Raw genomic sequence first — 24,072 nt, forward strand, 5'->3', positions numbered from 1 at the left:
GAAATTCAGCCTCTCTAACATTAGAAACACGAGCAGACCATGCAGCCTTTGATTCTGTGACATGGGAACAGCAGGAAGTTTTTCATCCCCTCGTGCTTCATACATTAGGAACAAGAGAAGACCCTCAGTCCCTTGGGTCTGTTACATCGGAACAGGAGTAGGCCAATTCCACCCCTCGGAACTGTTAACCAGGAACAGGAGGTGCCCATTCAGCACCTCCAGCCTGTTAGAGGAATTGGAGGAGGTCTCTCAGCCCCTCGCACATGTTATATAGGAACTGGGGGAGGATATTCAGCCCCTCAAGCATGTTAAATTAGGATCACAAGCAGACCATTCAGCCCTTTGACCCTGTGACATGGGAACAGGAGAAGGCCGTTCAATCCTTCGAGGATGTCATATAGGGATTGGAGGAGGCCATACAGCAACTCGAGCTCATTACATTAGGAACTGGAGAGGGCCATTCAGCAATTGGAGTTAGAAAGCAGTAGGAGGAAGCAATTCTGCCCCTCGGGTCTGTTACATTAGGAATAGGAAAGGGCATTCATCCCCTCGGGACTGTTTCAGGGGAACAGGAGGAGGGCATTTAGCCCCTCGAGCTTGTTACATAGGAGTCTGTTATACAGGAATAGAAGTGGCTATTCAGCCCCTGGAATCTGTTTCATAATGGGGAACAAAGAAATGGCAGACCAATTAAACAAGTACTTTGGTTCAGTATTCACTAAGGAGGACATTAACAACCTTCCGGATACAAGAGGGGTCAGAGGGTCTAGTAAGGAGGAGGAACTGGGGGAAATCCTTATTAGTCGGGAAATTGTGTTGGGAAAATTAATGGGATTGAAGGCCGATAAATCCCCAGGGCCTGATGGACTGCATCCCAGAGTACTTAAGGAGGTGGCCTTGGAAATAGCGGATGCATTGACAGTCATTTTCCAACATTCCATTGACTTTGGATCAGTTCCTATGGAGTGGAGGGTAGCCAATGTAACCCCACTTTTTAAAAAAGGAGGGAGAGAGAAAACAGGGAATTATAGACCGGTCAGCCTGACCTCAGTAGTGGATAAGATGATGGAATCAATTATTAAGGATGTCACAGCAGCGCATTTGGAAAGAGGTGACATGATAGGTCCAAGTCAGCATGGATTTGTGAAAGGGAAATCATGCTTGACAAATCTTCTAGAATTTTTTGGGGATGTTTCCAGTAGAGTGGACAAGGGAGAACCAGTTGATGTGGTATATTTGGATTTTCAGAAGGCTTTCGACAAGGTCCCACACAAGAGAATAATGTGCAAAGTTAAAGCACATGGGATTGAGGGTAGAGTGCGGACATGGATTGAGAACTGGTTGTCAGACAGGAAGCAAAGAGTAGGAGTAAATGGGTACTTTTCAGAATGGCAGGCAGTGACTAGTGGAGTACAGCAAGGTTCTGTGCTGGGGCCCCGGCTGTTTACACTGTACATTAATGATTTAGATGAGGGGATTAAATGTAGTATCTCCAAATTTGCGGATGACACTAAGTTAGGTGGCAGTGTGAGCTGCGAGGAGGATGCTATGAGGCTGCAGAGTGACTTAGATAGGTTAGGTGAGTGGGCAAATGCATGGCAGATGAATTATAATGTGGATAAATGTGAGGTTATCCACTTTGGTGGTACAAACAGAGTGACGGACTATTATCTGAATGGTGACAGATTAGGAAAAGGGGAGGTGCAACGAGACCTGGGTGTCATGGTACATCAGTCATTGAAGGTTGGCATGCAGGTACAGCAGGCGGTTAAGAAAGCAAATGGCATGTTGGCCTTCATAGCAAGGGGATTTGAGTACAGGGGCAGGGAGGTGTTGCTACAGTTGTACAGGGCATTGGTGAGGCCACACCTGGAGTATTGTGTACAGTTTTGGTCTCCTAACCTGAGGAAGGACATTCTTGCTATTGAGGGAGTGCAGCGAAGGTTCACCAGACTGATTCCCGAGATGGCGGGACTGGCCTATCAAGAAAGACTGGATCAACTGGGCTTGTATTCACTGGAGTTCAGAAGAATGAGAGGGGACCTCATAGAAACGTTTAAAATTCTGATGGGTTTAGACAGGTTAGATGCAGGAAGAATGTTCCCAATGTTGGGGAAGTCCAGAACCAGGGGTCACAGTCTAAAGATAAGGGGTAAGCCATTTAGGACCGAGATGAGGAGGAACTTCTTCACCCAGTGAACCTGTAGAATTCTCTACCACAGAAAGTTGTTAAGGCCAATTCAATAAATATATTCAAAAAGGAGTTAGATGTAGTCCTTACTACTAAGGGGATCAAGAGGTATGGTGAGAAAGCAGAAATGGGGTACTGAAGTTGCATGTTCAGCCATGAACTCATTGAATGGCAGTGCAGGCTAGAAGGGCCGAATGGCCTGCTCCTGCACCTATTTTCTATGTTTCTAACTAAAGGAGGCCATTTATCCCATTCTAGCCTGATACATAGGTACAGGGGAAGGTCATTCTGCCCCTAGAGCTTGTTACATATAAACAGGAGGAAGCCATTATGTCCCTCGTGTTTATTACATTAGGAACATGAGAAGACCATTCAGTATCTCCAGTCTGTTAAATTATGAACAGAAAGTGGCTATTAACCCCCTCAGGCCTGTTACACAGGAATAGGAGGAGGCCATTCAGCACCACAAGCATGTTTAATTCGGATAACCTGTCTGTGTACCTGCACACTAGAGGCCCAGGGCAGAATGGGCCAGCCCACACTGTGATATGTGTGCGCATTAGATCCGTGCAGCAGAGCAGGTCTCCAGTCATCTTGGTTAACCCTTGCCACTGGATAAAGGCAATGGTCAATGGTCACCACACGTTAAAACAAACCAGGCACAGGCATCTTCCACCCTTCAATTGGAGTTCCGGACTGGAATATCGGGTCCTTCATTGAAACATCTGTGAACTCATGTGGAAGCAAGTCACCCTCGTTCAAGGGACTGCTGTGATGATGACACTGATAGGTATCGTACCTACTGTGTTTACAAGCAGCTGGTTACACTGTTCCAAATGTTTCAAGTGGAAGAAACTTCACATTTCCGGTTCCTTCAATTCCTTGCCTGTAGGAATAAAATGTATTTCTGATCATTCAAGAACAGGAGAGGTAGAAAAGACTAAAGTGATGAATGTAATCGTTCACTTAATATTCATTATGAACATTCACAAAGGGAAGCCAGCGATACAAAAATGTCAGTGTCTGACTCCACTGCAGTACTCAGCTTCTGCACACCAAGTGTGTTGGGCAGATTTACAGCAAGTTACTGACATCCAGACACAACCCAACCCCTGCCCTGCTTCAGGAATGGGACTACCCGATGGAGCACGGACTTTTACACAGCTCAGATTGCTGCTCCCCTCTCCCAGGGCACTAACCGTTCAACCAAAAACAAAGAGCCGCTGTTTAAAACGTGTCCTTCACATTTCTCACCCGGTGCCTTCAATAGATTCTCCTTGTATAAATCCTGTGTGTCCGGCTCTGCTTCCACTACTCGCTGTCCAATGACAACAAACATGGTGAGACTGGAACTAAAGCAGGAACGTTCACTACTGGTTTGCAGGGAAAAAGCAGCAATGATTGTCAACAGCAGATCCTTCCCATTCTGTCTCCCTTACCCGGGGCACACGCTGTCCACACACAGCCCGAGAATGGCCTCTCCCTTCCCCCACTCACTCCACGCACTGAGACCAGTTCTTGCTCCACTCCGCCTGAACTTCCCTCGGACTCGGTGCCGATCTCTGAGCCCATCTGCGGACACGCTCCCAAAGCGATGTGCTGCTGTAAGGAGGCTGCTGCTCGCTGCTCGCTGCCTTACCCCGGGGCCGCAGTGTCTCCATTCCCGGCTGTTTAAACCATCTTCTTCCGCTCACTGAGTGAATGGCGCTCACAGGCTGGGGGAGGGGAGGGCGCATGCGCTCTTCTGCTCACTGGAAATCGACACAGGGGGCGGGGCTTATCCCCGCATGCGCAGCTCTCTGCAATAATTCAGCCTTTAAAAATCAAAGTGAACTTTTCCCAATTTACTTTTAGCAGAATCTGAGCAAAGGAACTGCGCCTGGGGGGGCAAGGACAGAGAATGTTTATCATTATCATCATCATAGGCAGTCCCTCGGAATCGAGGAAGACTTGCTTCCACTCCTGAAGTGAGTTCTTTGGTGGCTGAACAGTCCAATACGAGAGCCACAGACTCTGTCACAGATGGGACAGACAGTCGTTGAGGGAAGGGGTGCGTGGGACTGGTTTGCTGCACGCTCTTTCCGCTGCCTGCGCTTGGTTTCTGCATGCTCTCAGCGATGAGACTTGAAGTGCTCAGCGCCCTCCCAGATGCACTTCCTCCACTTAGGGCCGTCTTTGGCCAGGGACTCCCAGGTGTCAGTGGGGATGTCGCACTTTATCAGGGAGGCTTTGAGGGTGTCCTTGTAATGTTTCTGTTGCCCACTTTTGGCTCATTTGCCATGAAGGAGCTCCGCATAGAGCACTTGCTTTGGGAGTCGCGTGTCTGGCATGTGAACTATGTGGCCTGCCCAGCGGTGCTGATCGAGTGTGGTCAGTGCTTCAATGCTGGGAATGTTAGCCTGGACAAGGACGCTGATATTGGTGCACCTGTCCTCCCAGGGGATTTGTACGATCTTGCGGAGATATCATTGGTGATATTTCTCCAGCAACTTGAGGTGTCTGCTGTACATGGTCCATGCCTCTGAGCCATACAGGAGGGCAGGTATCACCACAGTCCTGTAGACCACGAGCTTGGTGGTAGACCTGAGGGCCTGGTCTTCGAACACTCTTTTCCTCAGGTGGCCGAAGGCTGCACTTACACACTGCAGGGGGTGTTGAATCTCGTCATCAATGTCTGCTTTTGTTGATACAAGGCACCCGAGACATGGGAAATGGTCCATGTTGTCAAGGGCTGCACCGTGGATCAAGGACCGGCTGATGGAGGACCTTTGTCTTTCAGATGTTTAGCGTAAGGCCCATGCTCTTGAATGCCTCAGTAAATACATCGACTATATCCTGGAGTTCAACTTCAGAATGTGTGCAGACGCAGGTGTCATCCACGTGCTGTAGCTCAACGACAGAGGTTGGGGTGATCGTGGACCTGGCCTAGAGGCGGAAAAGGTTAAACAACTTCCCACTGGTTCTGTAATTTAGTTCCACTGCAATGGGGAGCTTGTTGACTGTGAGGTGGAGCATGGCAGCAAGGACGATTGAGAAGAGGGTTGGAGCAATGACACAGCCCTGTGTGACCCTGGTCCGGACGTGGATTGGGTCTGTAATGGATCCATTGGTAAAGATCATGGCCTGCATGTTCTTTGGAGCAGGTGAAGGATGTTGACAAACTTTTGGGAGCATCCGAAATGAAGGAGGAAGTTCCATAGACCCTCATGGTTGACATTGACAAAGGCCTTTGTAAGGTCGAAAAAGGCCATGTATAAAGGCTGGTGCTGCTCCCTGCATTTTTTCTTCAGCTGTCGCGCTGCAAATATCATGTCCATTGTGCCCCGGGGCAGCGTCAGAGAGGCCTATAAAAGGATTGGCATTGGAGAGGTGGGAATTTGAGCAGCGGGAGTTTGGAGCAGTGTCGGAGAGGCCTATAAAAGGCTCGGCATTGGAGAGGCGGGCGTTCGAGCAGTGGGAGTCCGGAACAGCATTGGAGAGGCCTATAAAAGGCCCAACAGTCGGAGTGGTGGGAGTTCGAGCAGCGGGAGTCTGGGGCAGCATCGGAGAGGCCTATAAAAGGCCCAACAGTCGGAGGGGCCAGCTGGTGCAGGTGCAGCTGCAGAAGGTAAACAAAGAAGTAGAATAAATCGCAAGGTGACGTCACAGCCAAGGGGGTAAGTGATTGGCTGGTGATTGGTGAGTAGTTTTTCTTTTTCTTTTCCCTATCAATAGGTAACCTTTATCATTGTTGTTGCCAAATTAAGTTGATCTAAATGTTAAGCCTTGGCAGGAGAGCTCGGACAGGTGTCATGCTCCTCCTGTGCTATGTGGGAACGCAGGGATGTTTCCAGTGTCCCTGATGGCTACATTAGCAGGAAGTGTACTCTGCTGCAGCTCCTGACAGACTGCATTGTGGCACAGGATCTGCGGGTGGATTCTCTCTGGAGCATGCACGATGCTGAGGATGCCACGAATAGCATGTTTAGTGAGTTGGTCTTACCGCAGGTCAGGGTTACATGACAGATAGGGAATGGATGACCAACAGGAAGAGCAGTGGAAGGAAGGTAGTGCAGATTTCCCTGTGGTCATCCCCCTCCAAAACAGATACACCGTTTTGGGTATTGTTGGGGGGATGAGTCATCAGGGCAGGGCAACAGCATCCAAGTCCATGGCACCGTGGGTGGCTCTGCTGCACAGGAGGGCAGGAAAAAGAGTGGGAGAGCTATAGTGGTAGGGGATTCTATTTTAAGGGGAATAGATAGACGTTTCTGTGGCCACAATCAAGACTGCAGGGTGGTATGTTGCCAAAGGGTGGAAAACGCTAGTGGGAGTTGTGTACAGACCACCCAACAGTAGTAGTGAGGTTGGGGACAGCATCAAACAAGAAATAAGGGATGTGTGCAATAAAGGTACAGCAGTTATCATGGGTGACTTTAATCTACATATTGATTGGGCTGACCAAACTGGTAGCAATATGGTGGAGGAGGATTTCCTGGAGTGTGTTAGGGATGGTTTTCTCGACCAATATGTCGATGAACCAATGAGGGGGGGGGGCATCCTAGATTGGGTAATGTGTAATGAGAAAGGACTCATTAGCAATCTTGTTGTGCGAGGCCCCTTGAGGAAGAGTGACCATAATATGGTAAAATTCTTTATTAAGATGGATAGTGCCACAGTTACTTCAGAGACTAGGATCCTGAACTTGAGGAAAGGTAACTTCGATGGTATGAGATGTGAATTGGCTAGAATAGACTGGCAACTGATCCTTAAAGGGTTGATGGTGGATAGGCAATGGCAAGCATTTAAGGATCACATGGATGAACTTCAACAATTGTACATACCTGTCTGGAGTAAAAATAAAATGGGGAAGGTGGCTCAACCGTGGCTAACAAAGGAAATTAAGGATAGTGTTAAATCCAAGGAAGCGGCATATAAATTGACCAGAAAAAGCAGAAAACTGAGGACTGGGAGAAATTTAGAATTCAGCAGAGGAGGACAAAGGGTTTAATTAGGAGGGGGGAAATAGAGTATGAGTGGAAGCTTTCCGGGTACATAAAAACTGACTGCAAAAGCTTCTATAGATATGTGAAGAGAAAAAGATTAGTGAAGACAAACGTAGGTCCCTTGCAGTCAGATTCGGGTGAATTTATAATGGGGAACAAAGAAATGGCAGACCAGTTGAACAAATACTTTGCTTCTGTCTTCATGAAGGAAGACACAAATACCCTTCTGGAAGTACTAGTGGACCGAGAGTCTAGTGAGAAGGAGGAACTGAAGGATATCCTTATTAGGCGGGAAATTGTGTTAGGGAATTTGATGGGATTGAAGGCCGATAAATCTCCGGGGCATGATAGTCTGCATCCCAGAGTATGTAAGGAAGTGACCCTAGAAATATACATTGGTGATTATTTTCCAACAGTTTATCGACTCTGGATCAGTTCCTATGAACTGGAGAGTAGCTAATGTAACACCACTTTTTAAAAAATGAGGGAGAGAGAAAATGGATAATTATAGACAAGTTAGCTTAACATCAGTAGTGGGGAAAATGTTGGAATCAATTATTAAAAATGAAATAACAGCGCATTTGGAAAGCAGTCTCAGGATCGGTCAAAGTCAACATGAAAGGGAAATCATGCTTGACTAATCTTCTGGAATTTTTTCAGGATGTAACTAGTAGGGTGGGCAGGGGAGAACCAGTGGAGCTGGTGTATTTGGCCTTTTGACAAGGTCCTACACAAGAGATTGGTGTGCAAAATTAAAGCACATGTTATTGGGGGTAATGTACTGACGTGGATAGAGAACTGGTTGGCAGACAGGAAGCAGAGAGTCAGGATTAATGGGTCCTTTTCAGAATGGCAGGCAGTGACTAGTGGGGTGCTGCAGGGCTCAGTGCTGGGACCCCAGCTATTTACAATATACATTAATGATTTGGATGAGGGAATTGAGTGTAATATCTCCAAGTTTCCAGATAAACTGGGTGGTGGTGTGAGCTGTGAGGACAATGCTAAGAGGCTGCAGGGTGACCTGGACAGGTTAGGTGAGTGGGTAAATGCATGGCAGATGCAGTATAATGTGGATGAATGTGAGGTTATCCACTTTGGGGGCAAAAACACAAAGGCAGAATATTATCTGAATGGCGGCAGATTAGGTAATGGGGAGGGGGGGCGGGGGTGCAACGAGACCTGGGTGTCATGGTACATCAGTCATTGAAAGTTTGCATTCAGGTACAGCAGGTGGTGAAGAAGGCAAATAGTATGTTGGCCTTCATAGCTAGGGGATTTGAGTATAGGAGCAGGGAAGTCTTACTACAGTTCGACAGGGCCTTGGTGAGGCCTCACCTGGAATATTGTGTTCAGTTTTGGTCTCCTAATCTGAGGAAGGATGTTCTTGCTATTGAGGGAGTGCAGCGAAGGTTCATCAGACTGATTCCAGGGACGGCTGGACTGACATATGAGGAGAGACTGGATTGAATGGGCTTTTATTCACCGGGGTTTAGAAGGATGAGAGGGGATCTCATAGAAACATTTTAAGTTCTGACGGGACTGGACAGGTTAGATGCAGGAAGAATGTTCCTGATGTTGGGGAAGTCCAGAACTCGAGGTCACAGTCTAAGGATAAGGGGTAAGCCATTTAGGACCGATATGAGAAGAAACCTCTTCACTCATAGAGTTGTTAACCTGTGGAATTCCCTACTGCAGAGAGTTGTTGATGCCAATTGATTGGATATATTCAAGAGGGAGTTAGATATGGCCCTTATGGCTAAAGGGATCTAGAGTTATGGAGAGAAAGCAGGAAAGGGGTACTGAGTTGAATGATCAGGCATGATATTACTGAATGGTGGTGCAGGCTCGTAGGGCCTACTCCTGCACCTATTTTCTATGTTCCTATGTTTCTATGCACCATAGGGGACAAAATCCGCACTGTCACTTTGGGAGGATCTCCTCGGCCACAGGGTGAAGTTGGTTGAGGAGGACTCTAGCAGCAACCTTCCCAGTGGTTGATAGCAGGGAGATTCCCCTGTAATTGCCGCAGTTGGACTTGTCCCCTTTTTTAATAATGGTCATGATCACTGCATCTCTGAGATCTCCCGGCATGCTCTCCTCGCTCCAGATGAGAGCGATGAGGTCATGTATCCATGTCAACAGTGCCTCTCCACCATACTTTAGTGTCTCAGCAGGGATTCCATCCGCTCCCATAGCCTTGTTGTTCTTGAGCTGTCTTATGGTTTTTCCAACCTCATGCACCGTTGGGGTTTCGCTGAGGTGGTGGTGGGTCGCAAGCTGCGGGATGGAATTGAGAACACTCGACTCAAAGGCAGAGTCTCGATTGAGGAGATCTTTGACGTCCTCCTTCCAGCGGGCCCTGACAGCCTTGGTGTCCTTGACGGTTTCCCCATTCTTGGCCAGCAGTGGGGTGGGGCCTTGGGAGTTTGGACCATAGGTGGCCTTGACTGCGATGAAGAATCCTAGCACATCATGGCTGTTGGCTAGTTGTTGTAGCTCCTGTGCTTTCTCCATCCACCAGCTGTTTGTTAGGTCCCAGGTTTTTTGTTGGACCTCAGACTTGAGCCGCCTGTAATGTTGCTTTGTTGCTCCCGAGTTGTGTTTTTGCTTGATGCTCAGAAATGCTCTGTGCTTGCGATCTATTAGTTCTTGGATCTCCTGATAATTCTCATCAAACCAGTCCTGGAGTTTTCTGGTTGAGTGACCAAGTATCTCTTGGCAGGCACTGGTTATGGTGGCCTGGAGGACAGAGAATGTTGAAAGCTGGGGACCTTGTCCCTTTGAGATGCTCAATTTTGGATCATGCCATGCAGGGTGTTTTTCTATTCGTGAGCCTGTCTTCACAAAGCAATCCTGCAGAAACATAGGAGGGACGAGGGAGCAGGAGTGTTTGCTGAGACCGTGCAGGAGTTAATATCTGACAGTAAAAGTCCCAGGTTAATTTAATTGGAGTGAAACACTCGGTCACTGAGAATAATATCGAAAAGCCCTGAGCTGCAAAGTTACAGAGACTACAACAGGGAAGCGAGGGTTAAATGTGGGACATTGTTTCTCTCACTCTCTGACACTGTCCCACAGTGTGGGATGAATAATGTCTCCCTCTGTGGTACAATATTAGTGAGAGAGGGGACTGCATCTCTGTCTCTCCAATGGGGACTTTCAGGATAAAACCGGACCTCACAGGTCAGTCTGGAACTGCTCCTGTGCATGTGTCTGTGTCTCACCACCCGACCTCGATCTTTGCTGTCTCTCGCTCAGCACTCTCCCCCCATCTCTGACTCTGTTACAATCCTCTTTCTCTTGTACTGTCTGTGAAGGCGGGATAACGCTATTGAGCATGATGTGGAAACACTATTGGAAGTACAATCCTGATACTGTTTCTGTTTCTCTCTCTAGTGCTGTACATGATGGTGTGGCACTGTGACTGAGCGTAATATGGAGACACTGATACCAAGTGTAAGACTGATAAAGTATGTGTGTGTCTCTCTCTATCTTTCGTAGTGCGGTACATGAATGTCTGACACTAGTATTGAGCGTAATATGGAGACACGTCTCTGGATGATGAGCATGGGATGGATAGGACACTAGTTACTGTTAAATGTCCCTCAGCTTAGGAGGCGAGAGAGACAAAGAAATGCTGGAGGGACGGTGAACATATAATTTATATTTTCATGTTAATCAAACATGTTTCTGCATTCGAACAATATAATAACTTAACAGCAGATATGGGTTAAGCCAGCCACTGCTGTGATTGGCTCCTGCCCCTGAATCTGGGGAACAGATATTGTGAGGAGCGCCGGCCTCGGAGTGTTTAACACTTACTGAGCTGGGAAACTACAACTAACCCCGAGAATCGGCAGCACAGGCCGAGCGGAGAGGAAACCCTGTGCTGGGAGCTGTAAATCTGGGACAGTTTGTGCTGTGAATGTGCAGATGTGAACATTGTGTGAGCGAGAGTGTGTTAAAGGGGCGGCCGGGTGAGACTAATGCCACTGTGTTTGTGTGTCCGTCTCATCGCCGGATTCCAGAGTCCCTCTTGTGTAAAATTCAAATATTTCCCTGTCACAGGATCGCCCTGCTGCCCTGCTCAGATCTAAAGTGGGAATTAAACGTCAAGTTTGATGTGATTTCAAATTTCAATCGAAAAACGAAGAAAATGTCCGCGATCGGGTGAGAGAGCGCGATCAGTGCAGCAATGAAACGGGTTTCAATCGAAATTGCTTCCTTCAGTTCGGATGAAACTTTCTCGACAACAAACATCCCGGTGTTCGGGACAGAAAGAGGCCAGTCTGGGAATCTGGACGGCCCGGGTTGAATTGGAATCGGACAGTTAATGAGGAGAGAGAAACACAGAGAGGCTGGAGAGGCGGGGAGCTGACAGCAGGATGTCTCCGCCCCGTCCGCTCGCTACCTTTAAGTTGCTCTGTGCCGCCGCCTCCCGTTTCATTTCTGACCGAGCTCTGACTGTCAGAGAGATTTTCCACAGAGTCGCGGACATGACTGACACTGCAGCCGCCGAAACCGCTCCTCCTGCCGCCGCCGTTCAAACCAAGGCTCCAAGCAAGAAGAAGAAGGCGGCTCCCCGCTCCAAGTCAGCCGGTACCACGTTGGGCGAACAGATCCTCAAGGTTGTGGCCGATGGCAGCGATCGCAAGGGGATGTCCCTGGCCGCGATAAAGAAGGCTCTGGCAGCCAAAGGCGTGGATGTGGAGAAGCGCGGGTCCCAGATCAGGTTCAGTATCAAGAGGAATGTGACAAATGGCTTCCTGGTGCAGACCAAGGGCACGGGCGCCTCGGGCTCCTTCAAAGTCGCTAAGAAGGAAAACCAGGGGAAAGTGGGAAGGAAGGTGAAGAAACCAGCAGCCAAGAAATCTCCAGCCAAGAAATCTCCAGCCAAGAAACCAGCAGCCAAGAAACCAACAGCCAAGAAATCTCCAGCCAAGAAAACGAGCACCAAGAAGGCGCTAACAGCAAAAAAGACAGCCAAAGCGGCGGCTGGGAAGAAGTCGGCTGCGACGAAGCCCAAGAGCCCCAAGAAGGCCTCGAGCGCAAAGGTGAAGGCGGCCAAAAAGGTGGAAAAACCGAGGGCCAAGGCCAAATCAGCAAAACCCAAGAAAGCAGCGCACAAAAAGTAATAAAAAATGCAACTTGTAAACATCTGAATACAAAGGCTCTTCTCAGAGCCACCCACGCTTCTCAGAAAAGAGCTGATCCCCGAATCAAATGATTCCTGTCCCGGGGCGGGCTCAGATTTCAGACAGAAATAATTGAACATGAAGCCAGGATCCCCGGTGACTCGCTGACATTAACTGCACCCACCTCTCCCCCAGTGTCTGCAATAAAACACAGAGAATGGGATGTCCGGCCCGAGCCTCACTAACTGGGAATGTGTTCGGCTCCAGTCTCAGTTCCTGGTCATTGTCATTTCACAGATTTAGGGGGAGAGTCTGTGAGACGGTGATACTGGCGGAGATACCCCGCCTCACAACTCAAACCCCAAACACCACATTCTCCAAATCAGCTGGAATAAGGTGTTTGTAAACTGCTGAACCCGTCTGCGAGAAGAAGTGTGGGGAGATGGAACAAGGTCTGAGATTGACAGGGAAGGGGCTGTATATAGGCGGGAATATTCGTGATTGTTAATTGTAACGGGACCTTATTTAAAAGCTTCTGGTTCCTGGAAGTCTTGAAGATGAATTCCGAGTCAGTAAGGGTTTGTGCGGAGCGCTGTGTTTCGGTTCTATTGTGGGAAAACGGTTTGAAATTGGCGGCTGCAGAAAGCTGGAGGCGGAGCTGGAAGATCAGAGGCCGCTCTCTGCTCTGTCTGTCAATCTTGACTCTGTCTCCTCCCTTTCCCGCCTCTCTCACTCTGCGCTTTCTCAGTCAGGTCGGCTCCGGCTCTATAAAAAGGAGCCGGGAGCAGTTCACTTCTCATTCAACGACTGTTTGAGTGAAGAATCATCATGTCTGGTCGAGGTAAAGGAGGCAAAGGACTGGGTAAAGGTGGAGCCAAGCGGCACCGTAAAGTGCTCCGTGATAATATCCAGGGCATCACCAAACCAGCAATCCGCCGCCTGGCTCGCCGTGGCGGTGTCAAGCGGATCTCGGGCCTGATCTACGAGGAGACCCGCGGGGTGCTGAAGGTTTTTTTGGAGAATGTGATTAGGGATGCAGTCACCTACACTGAGCACGCCAAGCGCAAGACGGTCACTGCCATGGATGTGGTGTACGCTCTGAAACGGCAGGGCCGCACTCTCTATGGATTCGGCGGCTGAATAACTCGACCCTTTTCCCCCAAACAACACAAAGGCTCTTCTAAGAGCCACCCACCGGCTCACAGAGAGAGCAGCGACCTGGGGATGGGAACGCGGACAGTTTGATTGGGAAATCGTTTCGGGTGTTTAATTAATGGAAACAAAGGTTTGGATTTATATAGCGCCTTTCACGACCACCGAACGTCTCAAGACATAGAAACATAGAAAATAGGTGCAGGAGTAGGCCATTCGGCCCTTCGAGCCTGCACCGCCATTCAACAAGATCACAGCTGATCACCCACTCCAGCACCTTCCCACGCCCCGTCCACACTCCCCGACCCCCGCTCAGCCGCAAGGACCACATCCAACTCCCTCCCGAACACGACCAATGAAGTACTTTTGGAGTGTAGTCGCTGTAGGAATATGGGAATTATTAAATATTTTACAACTATTATAAATATGAGAGATCAAAAACTCCGGCTGACAGTCACAACTACCGGGCAGGATACAGTCCCAGATATTAGTCTCCCCTCACAGATAATTCCTGTCATGTGCGGCTTCTGTGTGAGAATCGGTTAAATGGGACGGCACTGGCGGGATCTTTATGTTTACAGGAAGCAGTGACCGGGGATTTATTCCCGCCCGGTACAGACGGATCAGGGAATGGAACAGAATTCAAACCGGAATGTGACAGAATGGGATTGGTGACTTATAATGGGGCACAATCGCAGTTATAAAGAGCGGGATTCTTAAATTGCTGCCGGGAAATTAGATTTTATTTAATCTCTGTTGGTTGATATTCTGAAATCGGCGGGCTTTTTGAAATTGACCAACTGTCAGTTTCAGTTCAGCCAATCAGGGCCCAGTAATCCCCGCCCTTCATTTTCGTTCTCGGTGCTTGGTTCAAATTTGATTGGCGGTCAGGCTGCAGCCAATCACAGCCCCGGGGCGGACCTTCACGCACTTTAAAAGGAGGCACAAGAGGAGGCTCTGCATTACCAGTCCCTGTGTCGAGATCCGTTCAGAAAATGGCCAGGACCAAGCAGACAGCGCGCAAATCCACCGGAGGGAAAGCTCCTCGCAAACAGCTGGCGACTAAAGCGGCCCGGAAGAGCGCTCCGGCCACGGGCGGAGTGAAGAAGCCTCATCGCTACCGACCCGGCACCGTGGCTCTGAGGGAGATCCGCCGCTACCAGAAATCCACCGAGTTGCTGATCCGCAAACTGCCCTTCCAGCGCCTGGTGCGGGAGATCGCTCAGGATTTCAAGACCGACCTGCGCTTCCAGAGCTCGGCCGTCATGGCCCTGCAGGAGGCCAGCGAGGCTTACCTGGTGGGGCTCTTTGAGGACACTAACCTATGCGCCATCCACGCCAAGCGAGTCACCATCATGCCCAAAGACATCCAGTTGGCCCGCCGCATCCGCGGGGAGCGGGCCTAGACTCCCCCTGCCTTGGCTCGAAGCTTCTGTACCAAGTGAAACAACGGCTCTTTTCAGAGCCACCAAATCAGCAAAGGAAAGAGCTGCGATCTCCTGTAACCAGAGCTTCGTGTTGTTCATTAACCCACTGTAGGGACGGGCAGAGGGTGTGGGACTGATTACTGATCGTCATATTTATATACCAGCTCGGTTCACATGGGAGTTATTGACGATTAACTGATGAGCCCTTTAATATTTTCAGACTGACATCGGCTTTGCGTCGCTCTGACCCCAAGTTCCCCGGGGTAGAGCACAGATTTCCCCATTCGGTGTTGTCGGAGAATGGGGGCAGGCAGATCTGGGAAGCACTGCAATGGACCCCGATCCTGTATGTGTTGTGCATCGCTCGCTGATGCAGTGCGGTCGAAACTGACTGGCTTAGCAGAGAAGCCCGGGAACGGCCGGAGCTCCCGAGAACAAAACCAGCATTCAAAATATCTCAAACCAGACCAAAATTAAACTAGGCCCTTTTATTACTACATTAATTCATCATCGCCGACTCTCGTTTTCAGACAGATTAAAGAATATTTAAAGAACCGGTGGCGGTATTTATACAATTGTTGAGTGACAACTGTAGTTCAATTATTCGCTGTTAACGGGAAGAGTATGTGTGAGCAGAGAACCGTAATGCAGAGACCGTGAACTGAAAACTCCCGCATACGGATAAGGGGTAAGCCATTTAGGACAGAGATGAGGAGAAACTTATTAACTCAAGAGTTGTTAACCTGTGGAATTCCCTACCGCAGAGTGTTGATGCCAGTTCGTTAGATATATTCAACAGGGAGTTAGATGTGGCCCTTATGGCTAAAGGGATATTGAGAGAAAGCAGAAAAGGGGCACTGAGGGAATAATCAGCCATGATCTTATTGAATGACGGTGCAGGCTCGAATGGCCGCCTCCTGCACCTATTTTCTATGTTTACAGGTCTAAAACAGGCCAATCTATCCGGTACATGAATTAAAGGGCTCTGACTCCATTAAGACAGTAAGCAGCCCTTTCACAGATACTGTGGGTGGCTCTGAAAAGAGCCTTTGGGTTATTAGATTAAATCTTGTCCGCTTTACTTGGTCTTGGATGAAGTGGTGGTTTTCTTGGGCAGCAGCACAGCCTGGATATTCGGCAACACCCCGCCCTGAGCGATGGTCACCTTTCCCAGCAGCTTGTTGAGTTCCTCGTCGTTGCGGATGGCCAGCTGCAGGTGTCTGGGTATGATGCGGGTCTTCTTGTTGTCACGGGCCGCGTTGCCGGCCAGCTCCAGGATTTCAGCGGTCAGATACTCGAGCACAGCAGCCATATAGACCGGGGCTCCGGCACCCACACGCTCAGCGTAGTTCCCCTTTCGCAGGAGCCTGTGAACACGGCCCACAGGGAACTGCAGTCCGGCCCGGGAGGAACGAGACTTGGCCTTGGCGCGAGCTTTACCGCCGGTTTTTCCTCTTCCAGACATTTCCACGATCCACAAGTTCAGACAAAGAATGAGAAACTCCTCCCACATCTGCCCTTCTTATACATTCTGGAGGGATGCAGGGAGCGAACTTGTGATTGGTCACTCTGAAGTGGATTTCATTGGTCTTTTCCGCTGACCAATCACAGTCTGTCTAGTCCACCAATGAAAGGAGGGCGGAAATTACTGGTTCCCAACAGCCAGAACCTCATGATTTTTTAAATTCAAAAATCCCGCCAATAATTGTGAAAATTGCGGATTATGTTAGTAACTTCACCATTAGCCAAATACTTCAAAACACTTTTTGTTTCCTTTTGTCTTATTCCATGTTCCCCTTGCAAATTCCAGCCTGTTACAATCAGGATTAAATTCGGATTCAGTTTCAAACTGTCTGCAACGGGCGGGACTCAGTCCCCACTGATCATGTAACCAGACACATTCCAGCTCCATCTTTGTAAAAGTGAACTTCTTTTCACAGGAGCTGCTGTGGGAGTGAGACCAGAACTGAGAGTCCTTCTGTAAAAAGAGAAGAGGGACAGGGTGTTCAAACTGCCCCTGTTCTAGTCTCTAAGAACTCCCATTCTAGGTTGTTACACTGCGGGGAGTCTCGAGTTAATAAACGGACTGAGCGCAACGGAATAAAAAAAACATGTAAAAAGGGCTTGAGTGAGAATGTGACTGAAATCGGAGTCTCCCCGCCCCCCAAAATAAATTCGTCGGCAGGCGCTGTGAATGAACGGGTCTGAGAACAAAGGGAAAGCGACCAGGGACCGTGTTTGTAGTTTACTCACTGCAGCAAATTCCAGCGACGCCAAGGTCAAGCCGGTCAGTGAAGCTTTTTATGAGAATTCAAAACTAAATCGACAACTGGAACTACAAAGGTTCTCACACACACTTGTTCAGGAAATAACTACAGTAAATTCAGTTTAAAGGGAGATGTGTTTGTGCAGCTCTTTCAATGATGTTGTGGGTGACTCTTAAAAGAGTCGTTGTGTTTGGGGTTTGTTGTCAGGACAGCGTGGAGTTTTACTTGGAGCTGGTGTACTTGGTCACCGCCTTTGTCCCTTCCGACACGGCGTGCTTGGCCAGCTCCCCGGGCAGCAGCAGGCGCACGGCGGTCTGGATCTCCCGGGAACTGATGGTGCGGCGCTTGTTGTAATGGGCCAGGCGGGAAGCCTCACCCGCGATGCGCTCGAAAACATCGTTCACAAACGAGTTCATGATGCCCATGGCCTTGGAGGAGATGCCGGTGTCGGGATGAACCTGCTTCATCACTTTGTAGATGTAGATGGAGTAACTCTGCTTCCTCGATTTTCTGCGTTTCTTGCCGCCCTTCGGTGGTGTTTTCTTGATGACTTTCTTGGCGCCCTTTTTCGAAGCTGGTTTCTTTTCCTCAGGCATCGTCTTGTTTAATCAGGTGCAGATATGAAGGAAATTCTGTTCCGGGCTCGTATTATATAGGCAGCCCCACACTCCGCCCACATCCCTATGCTAATAAGGGATGGGTAAAGGCAACGATTGTGATTGGTTCATTAGCTGCGTTGTCAATTTCATTTGTTCTGTATCTCTCTAATTGGATGTTTAAAGGGACCAATCAGATTTATTGCTCGCCACAATCTCAAATTCTTGAATTCGGTCATCAATGACATCCCCTCCCGATTTATACTCCGTTCTTTATGTTTCTGTTCTGCTCTCAGGCAAAAATGGTTAATGACGGCCGGACTTATGCGGAAGGTTAATTCACGTTTTTTCCTATATATACATTCAATAATCTGAACAGCAAACTCGCTGCTGTGGATGTCGATCTAGATTTCTACATGTTCGAGACATTGACCGATTTATAACCAAGATTGCCTGAGGCTCACTTCTGATCAGGACTTGGGAGTCCTTCTATGAGGGCAAGGGACCCTCACTGTCCTTCCGCCCTGATGCTGCCTTCATCCCATCGTTTAATTCAACACCTTTCTTATCTGTCACTGCTGTAACATGGATGTAACAGCATGGATTTATGAAGGGGAAGTCATGTTTGACAAATTTGCTGGAATTCTTTGAGGATGTCACGAACAGGGTGGATAATGGGGAAGCTGTGGATGTGGTATATTTGGACTTCCAGAACGCATTTGACAAAGTGCCACATAAAAGGTTACTGACTGCACAAGATAAAAGTTCACGGGATTGGGGGTAATATATTAGCATGGATAGCGGATTGGCTAATAAACAGAAACCAGAGAGTGGGGATAAATGGTTCATTCCCGGGTTGGCAATCAGTAACCAATAGGATGCCACAGGGATCAGTGCTAGGACCCCAACTATTTATGATCTATATTAACGACTTGGAAGAAAGGACCGAGTGTAATGCAGCCAAGTTTGCTGACGATACAAAGATGGGAGGAAAAGCAATGGGTGAGGAGGACACAAAAATTCTGCAAAAGGACATAGACAGGCTAAGTGAGTGAGCAAGGATTTGGCAGATGGAGTATAATATTGGAAAGTGTGAGGTCATGCACTTTGGCAGAAAAAAATCAAAGAGCAAGTTATTATTTCAATGGTGAAAGATTGCAAAGTGCTGCAGTGCAGCGGGACCTGGGGGTACTTGTGCATGAAACACAAAAGGTTAGTATGCAGGTACAGCAAGTGATCAGGAAGGCCAATGGAATCTGGCCTTTATTGCAAAGGGGATGGAATATAAAAGCAGGGAAGTCTTGCTACAGTTGTACAGGGTATTGATGAGGCCACACCTGGATTACTGCATGCAGTTTTGGTTTCCATATTTACAAAAGGATATACTTGCTTTGGAGGCAGTTAAGAGAAGTTTCACAAGGTTGATTCCGGAATGAAGGGGTTGACTTGAGGAAAGGTTGAGTAGGTTGGGCCTCTACTCATTGGAATTCAGAAGAATGAGAGGTGATCTTATCGAAACATAAGATTATGAGGGGGCTTAACAAGGTGGATGCAGAGAGGATGTTTCCACTGCTAGGGGAAACTAGAACTAGAGGGCTTAATCTTAGAATAAGAGGTCGACCATTTAGAACTGAGATGAGGAGAAATTTCTTTGAGGATTGTGAATCTGTGGAATTCGCTGCCTCAGAGAGCTGGGACATTGAATAAATTTAAGACAGAAACAGAGAGTTTCTTAATAAGGGAATAAGGGAATATGGGGCAGGGAAGTAGACCCGAGTCCATGATCGTATTAAATGGCGGAGCAGGCTCGAGGGGCCGTATGGCCGACATTTGCTCCTATTTCTTATGTTTTTATGTTCTTATGTTCTAACTACATTAGTTTTTTCAGTATTACCTTCATCTGGAATGCCCCGTAAATGTCTATGAGTTGAAGACTAAAAGGACATTCTGTCCATCGTGTATATGCTGATTTAAAACACCTAACACCACAATATAGATCTTGGCAAAAAACATATCTATACAGAACAAAATGTAAATCAACCATCTCGCCCCCGTTCCCCAGGTCACTGCTCTCTCTGTGAGGAGGTGGATGGCTCTGAGAAGAGCCTTTGTGTTGTGTTTGGGGGAAAAGGTCACGTTATTCAGCCGCCGAATCCATAGAGTGCGGCTCTGCTGTTTCAGAGCGTACACCAGATCCATGGCAGTGACCGTCTTGCGCTTGGCGTGTTCAGTGTAGTTGACCGCATCCCTGATCACATTCTCCAGGAAAACCATCAGCACCCCGCGGGTCTCCTCGTAGATCAGGCCCGAGATCCGCTTGACACGGCCACGGCGAGCCAGGCAGCGGATGGCTGGTTTGGTGATGCCCTGGATGTTATTACGGAGCACTTTATGGTGCCGTTTGGCTCTGCCTTTACCCAGTCCTTTGCCTCCTCCAGTCATGATGATTCTTTACTGAAATTGCCGCTGAATGTTAATCTCTCGCATTACCCATTGTCTGTTGAGACCACCAATGAAACGAGGGTGGAAATTCCTGTCCTCAACAGTCACACCTCGAAAGATTTTTAATTTCAAAAACACCGCCAATAATTTTTTAAAGTGCGGATTATGTTAATAAATGCACCATTAGCCAAAGGTTTACAAACAGTTTTTACTTCCTTTTATTTTATTCCATATTTCCCTTACTAATTCCAGGCTGTTACAATCAAAATTAAATTCGCGTTCACTGTCAATCTGTCTAACAGACGGCAATCAATCCCCACTGATTCTGTAACAGGGCACATTCCAGCTCAAACTGTGTAAAAGTTGGGAATCACAAATCATGGATTGATCTTCCGCACAGGCGGGACTGAGACCAGGACTGGGAGCCCTTCTGTGAAAAGGGAAGAGGGATAGAGTGTTCACACTGCTCCCATTCTGGTCTCTGTACGAACTCCCATTCTGGGTTTTTACATTGCAGGGAGTCCCGGGTTAATAAACGGATTGACCGTAACAGGAATTGAAAAATAAACTTGTAAAGGGCTTGCGAGAGAATGAGGTGACTGAAATCTGAGCCTCATTCCCTAAACAAGCTCTTAATTCCTCGGCAGGTGCTGTAAATGGGAACGAGCGACAAGGAACCGTGTTTGGAGCATGAATGGCGGGAAATTCAACAGCGGTCCCAACGTCGAACCAGACAATGAAGCTGCTTATGAGAATTCAAAACTAATTCCACAGCTGGAACTGCAAAGGTTCCCAAACACACTTGTTCAGGAAATAATTACAGAATATTGAGTCTAAAGGGTGATGCGCTTTAGGTCTTTCAGAGAGGTTGTGGGTGGTTCTTAAAAGAGCCAGTGTTTGGGGTGTTCCCTCAGGACAGCGTGGAGTTTTACTGGGAGCTGGTGTACTTGGTCACCGCCTTTGTCCCTTCCGACACGGCGTGCTTGGCCAGCTCCCCAGGCAGCAGCAGGCGCACGGCGGTCTGGATCTCCCGGGAGCTGATGGTGTCAGATTATGGTATGAGAGTGTGTATTTTATTCTGTACTTGTCTATCTCTGGTATATGAACGTGGCGTTTAATCTGTACCTGTCAGTTACTAGTATATGATTGTTGGGGTTACTCTCTACCTCTCAGTTTCGGTTATGTGATTGTGGGTTTTAATCTGTACCTGTCACTCTCTAGTATTTGAGTGTGGTGTTTATTCTGTATCCATTTGTCTCTGGTATGTTAGTGTGGGTTAATCTGCACCTGTCAGCTGCTATGTGAGTGTGGTTTATTCTGTACCTCTCGGTTCTGGTATATGACTGTTGGGTTAATCTGTACCTGTCAGTTTCTGGTATGTGAGTGTGGTCATTAATCTGTACCTGTCAGTCTCTGGTATGTGACTGTATTTTTTCTGTAACTGTCAGTTTATACGTGAGTGTTTATTTTATTCTATACATTTCAATCTCTGGTATGCGAATGTGAGGTTTAACCTGTACCTGTCAGTTTCTGGTCTATGAGTGTGGGTTTAATCTATACCCATCAGTTTCTGGTGTGCAAGTGTGGGTTTTATTCTGTATATTTCAGTATCTGGTATATGAATGTGATATGTTTCAATAGTGAAACAGCATTTGATCCTACCGCTCTGTGTGGCTGTAAGATTCACAATGTAACTCAGCCACTTCGGATCACTGTTGGACTGACAGCTTCTGCTGCCTGTGATAACAGGATTGAGGTCAGTTCTGTGTCTCTGCGCTCTGTGAGTGATAATGTACTTACTGTATGCAAGAAGGAGCTGCCTGCACTTTGTCTTGTGTTCTGGATGGAAGAAATATCATATTTATACTGGCTCAATGAAGTATTTTGCTTTGAGAATAATAATACCAGAAAAATATTAGTTATGATATGGACAACTGATGGGGAAAATATAAAATAAAGTTGTAATGAATGTATATGTTTATAATAAAGTAAAGTATCTGGAGAGAGGAAACTGTGATACAAACAGTGTTCTTGTCTGACCTCACTGCAGTACAGCGGCACTCAGATTTTCCACACCAGGTGTGTAGGACGGTTCTATAGAAAGTTATCAGCATCCAGACACAACTCAAACCCAGCACTGGTCCATGAATGGGATCACCCGATTAATACAATCGAGGTTTATATCCTCCACTCCCATAGGACTACCTGTAAAATTCTGAATCGCTTTCTGGATTATAACCACAGGTACCTGGGCTGTACAACAATTGTTCTCAGTCTATTGGAACCGAGTTAAGTGCCTGTGCAGTCAACAGAATGTCACAGAGCCCGGATCATGATGTATCTGAGGGAGCGACAATGTATCTCTCGATCACCTTCAACACGGTTCTGGAGAACTCAACGCACTGAAACAAAATTACCAAATTTGAAATGTCTACTTTCTGTCCTGGTGCCTGCAATAGATACACTTTGTGACACCCCTCACATCCTCACTGTCAGGCTGTGTTTCCACTGTTCAATGTCCAAGAAGGGCAGACACGGTGAGATTGGGACTGAATCAGGAAAATTCACTACTGGTTTGGTGACAGAAACCAGCAATGATTTGAAAGAGTGTGGTGATTAACTTTCTCTGTTACCTTACACTGTACACACATAGCCCGGGATATCTCCGCTCCCTTCCCCCACTCAACCATGTTCCCAAACTACTTCCTGCTCCATTCTGCCTCTTACAAACAGCCCCCGATTCCCCGACACAAAGCCCATTTGCAGACACAGTCTCAATGCGACGAGCTGCTGTAAGGAGGCTGCTGTTTGCTCCCTTACTCTGGCCTGGAATATCTCCGCTCCCTGATGTGTTCAACGATCATCAGCCCAGCACAGAGGAAACGGCAGCCACTGGCAGAGCTGGGGAAGGGGAGCTCGCATGGGCCCTTCCCATCAGTTTAAATACTGGGCGGGAGACAAGTGGGGGTGGGGGGGGGACGGTGTTGATGGGGAGCAGGCAAGTATTTCAATGCTGGAGCGTGAAGCTTGGAGGTGGATCTGGAAGCTCAGAGGCTGCTGTCTCTGCTCAATCTGTCACCCTGTATTGTTTAGACTATGGGATGTGAGTGTGGGTTTTACACTGTATAGTTCAGACTATGGGATGTGAGTGTGGGTTTTACACTGTATAGTTCAGACTATGGGATGTGAGTGTGTGTTTTACACTGTATAGTTCAGACTATGGGATGTGAGTGTGGGTTTTACACTGTATAGTTCAGACTATGGGATGTGAGTGTGGGTTTTACACTGTATAGTTCAGACTATGGGATGTGAGTGTGTGTTTTACACTGTATAGTTCAGACTATGGGATGTGAGTGTGGGTTTTACACTGTATAGTTCAGACTATGGGATGTGAGTGTGTGTTAAATTTTATATGAATCAAAAAGCAGAATGTTTACAAGAGGAGATACTAGTAAATCTAGTTATTTAGGGGGATTTAAGTGTCATTGTACACGGATCACATATAGTTAACTTGCAGCTACTGCAAGCAATTAGGAAGGTAAAGGATATGTTGGCCTTTATTACAATGGGTTTGGAGTATAAGAGTAAAGAAATGTGGCTGCAATTATGTAGGGCTTTGGTGAGACCACACCTGGATTACTGGGCACAGTTTTGGTCTCATTGCCTAAGGAAGGATATTAGAGGGGGTGCAAAATTGAATCCTGGGTTAGGGAGATTGAGTGAAATGCACCTATACACTCTGGAGTTTAGAAGAATGAGAGCTGAGCTCATTGAAACCTAAAAAAACCTTAGAAGTCTTGGCAGGGTAGATGCTGTGAGGATGTTTCCCTTTGCTGGATAGTCTCGATCTAGGGGTCACAGTCTCAGGATAAGGGAT

General features: G+C 47.7%; 2 protein-coding genes across 17 annotated transcripts in view; one reads left to right on the top strand and one right to left on the bottom strand.

Annotated features, from left to right (window-relative positions):
- LOC139273510 (zinc finger protein 383-like) overlaps positions 1-24,072 on the bottom strand; it is an 80,075-nt gene that overhangs the window by 12,868 nt on the left and 43,135 nt on the right. For 6 of the 16 annotated variants that reach the window (XR_011595169.1, XR_011595158.1, XR_011595160.1 and 3 more), the window contains exons 1-2: positions 3,831-3,900; positions 2,991-3,077 (exon numbers count right to left, since the gene is read on the bottom strand). The gene's annotated coding sequence lies outside the window, so the exon portion shown is untranslated. The other 10 variants (XR_011595172.1, XR_011595173.1, XR_011595171.1 and 7 more) reach the window with 6 other exon arrangements.
- On the top strand, positions 11,673-14,869 carry LOC139274079 (histone H1-like). Its single transcript, XM_070891130.1, has 2 exons — positions 11,673-12,299; positions 14,717-14,869. The coding sequence occupies exons 1-2, from the start codon at positions 11,673-11,675 to the stop codon at positions 14,867-14,869; spliced, it is 780 nt and encodes a 259-aa protein (XP_070747231.1).

This window comes from Pristiophorus japonicus, chromosome 9 (genome assembly GCF_044704955.1).
Source record: "Pristiophorus japonicus isolate sPriJap1 chromosome 9, sPriJap1.hap1, whole genome shotgun sequence".
Taxonomy (NCBI): domain Eukaryota; kingdom Metazoa; phylum Chordata; class Chondrichthyes; family Pristiophoridae; genus Pristiophorus; species Pristiophorus japonicus.

Bases quoted from the DNA above. Each gene is read 5' to 3' on its own strand.
- LOC139274079 (XM_070891130.1), top strand. From the start codon at position 11,673: ATGACTGACACTGCAGCCGCCGAAACCGCTCCTCCTGCCGCCGCCGTT. The intron at 12,300-14,716 runs CACAAAAAGTAA...CTGCGCTTCCAG, and splicing joins CAAAACCCAAGAAAGCAGCG to AGCTCGGCCGTCATGGCCCT.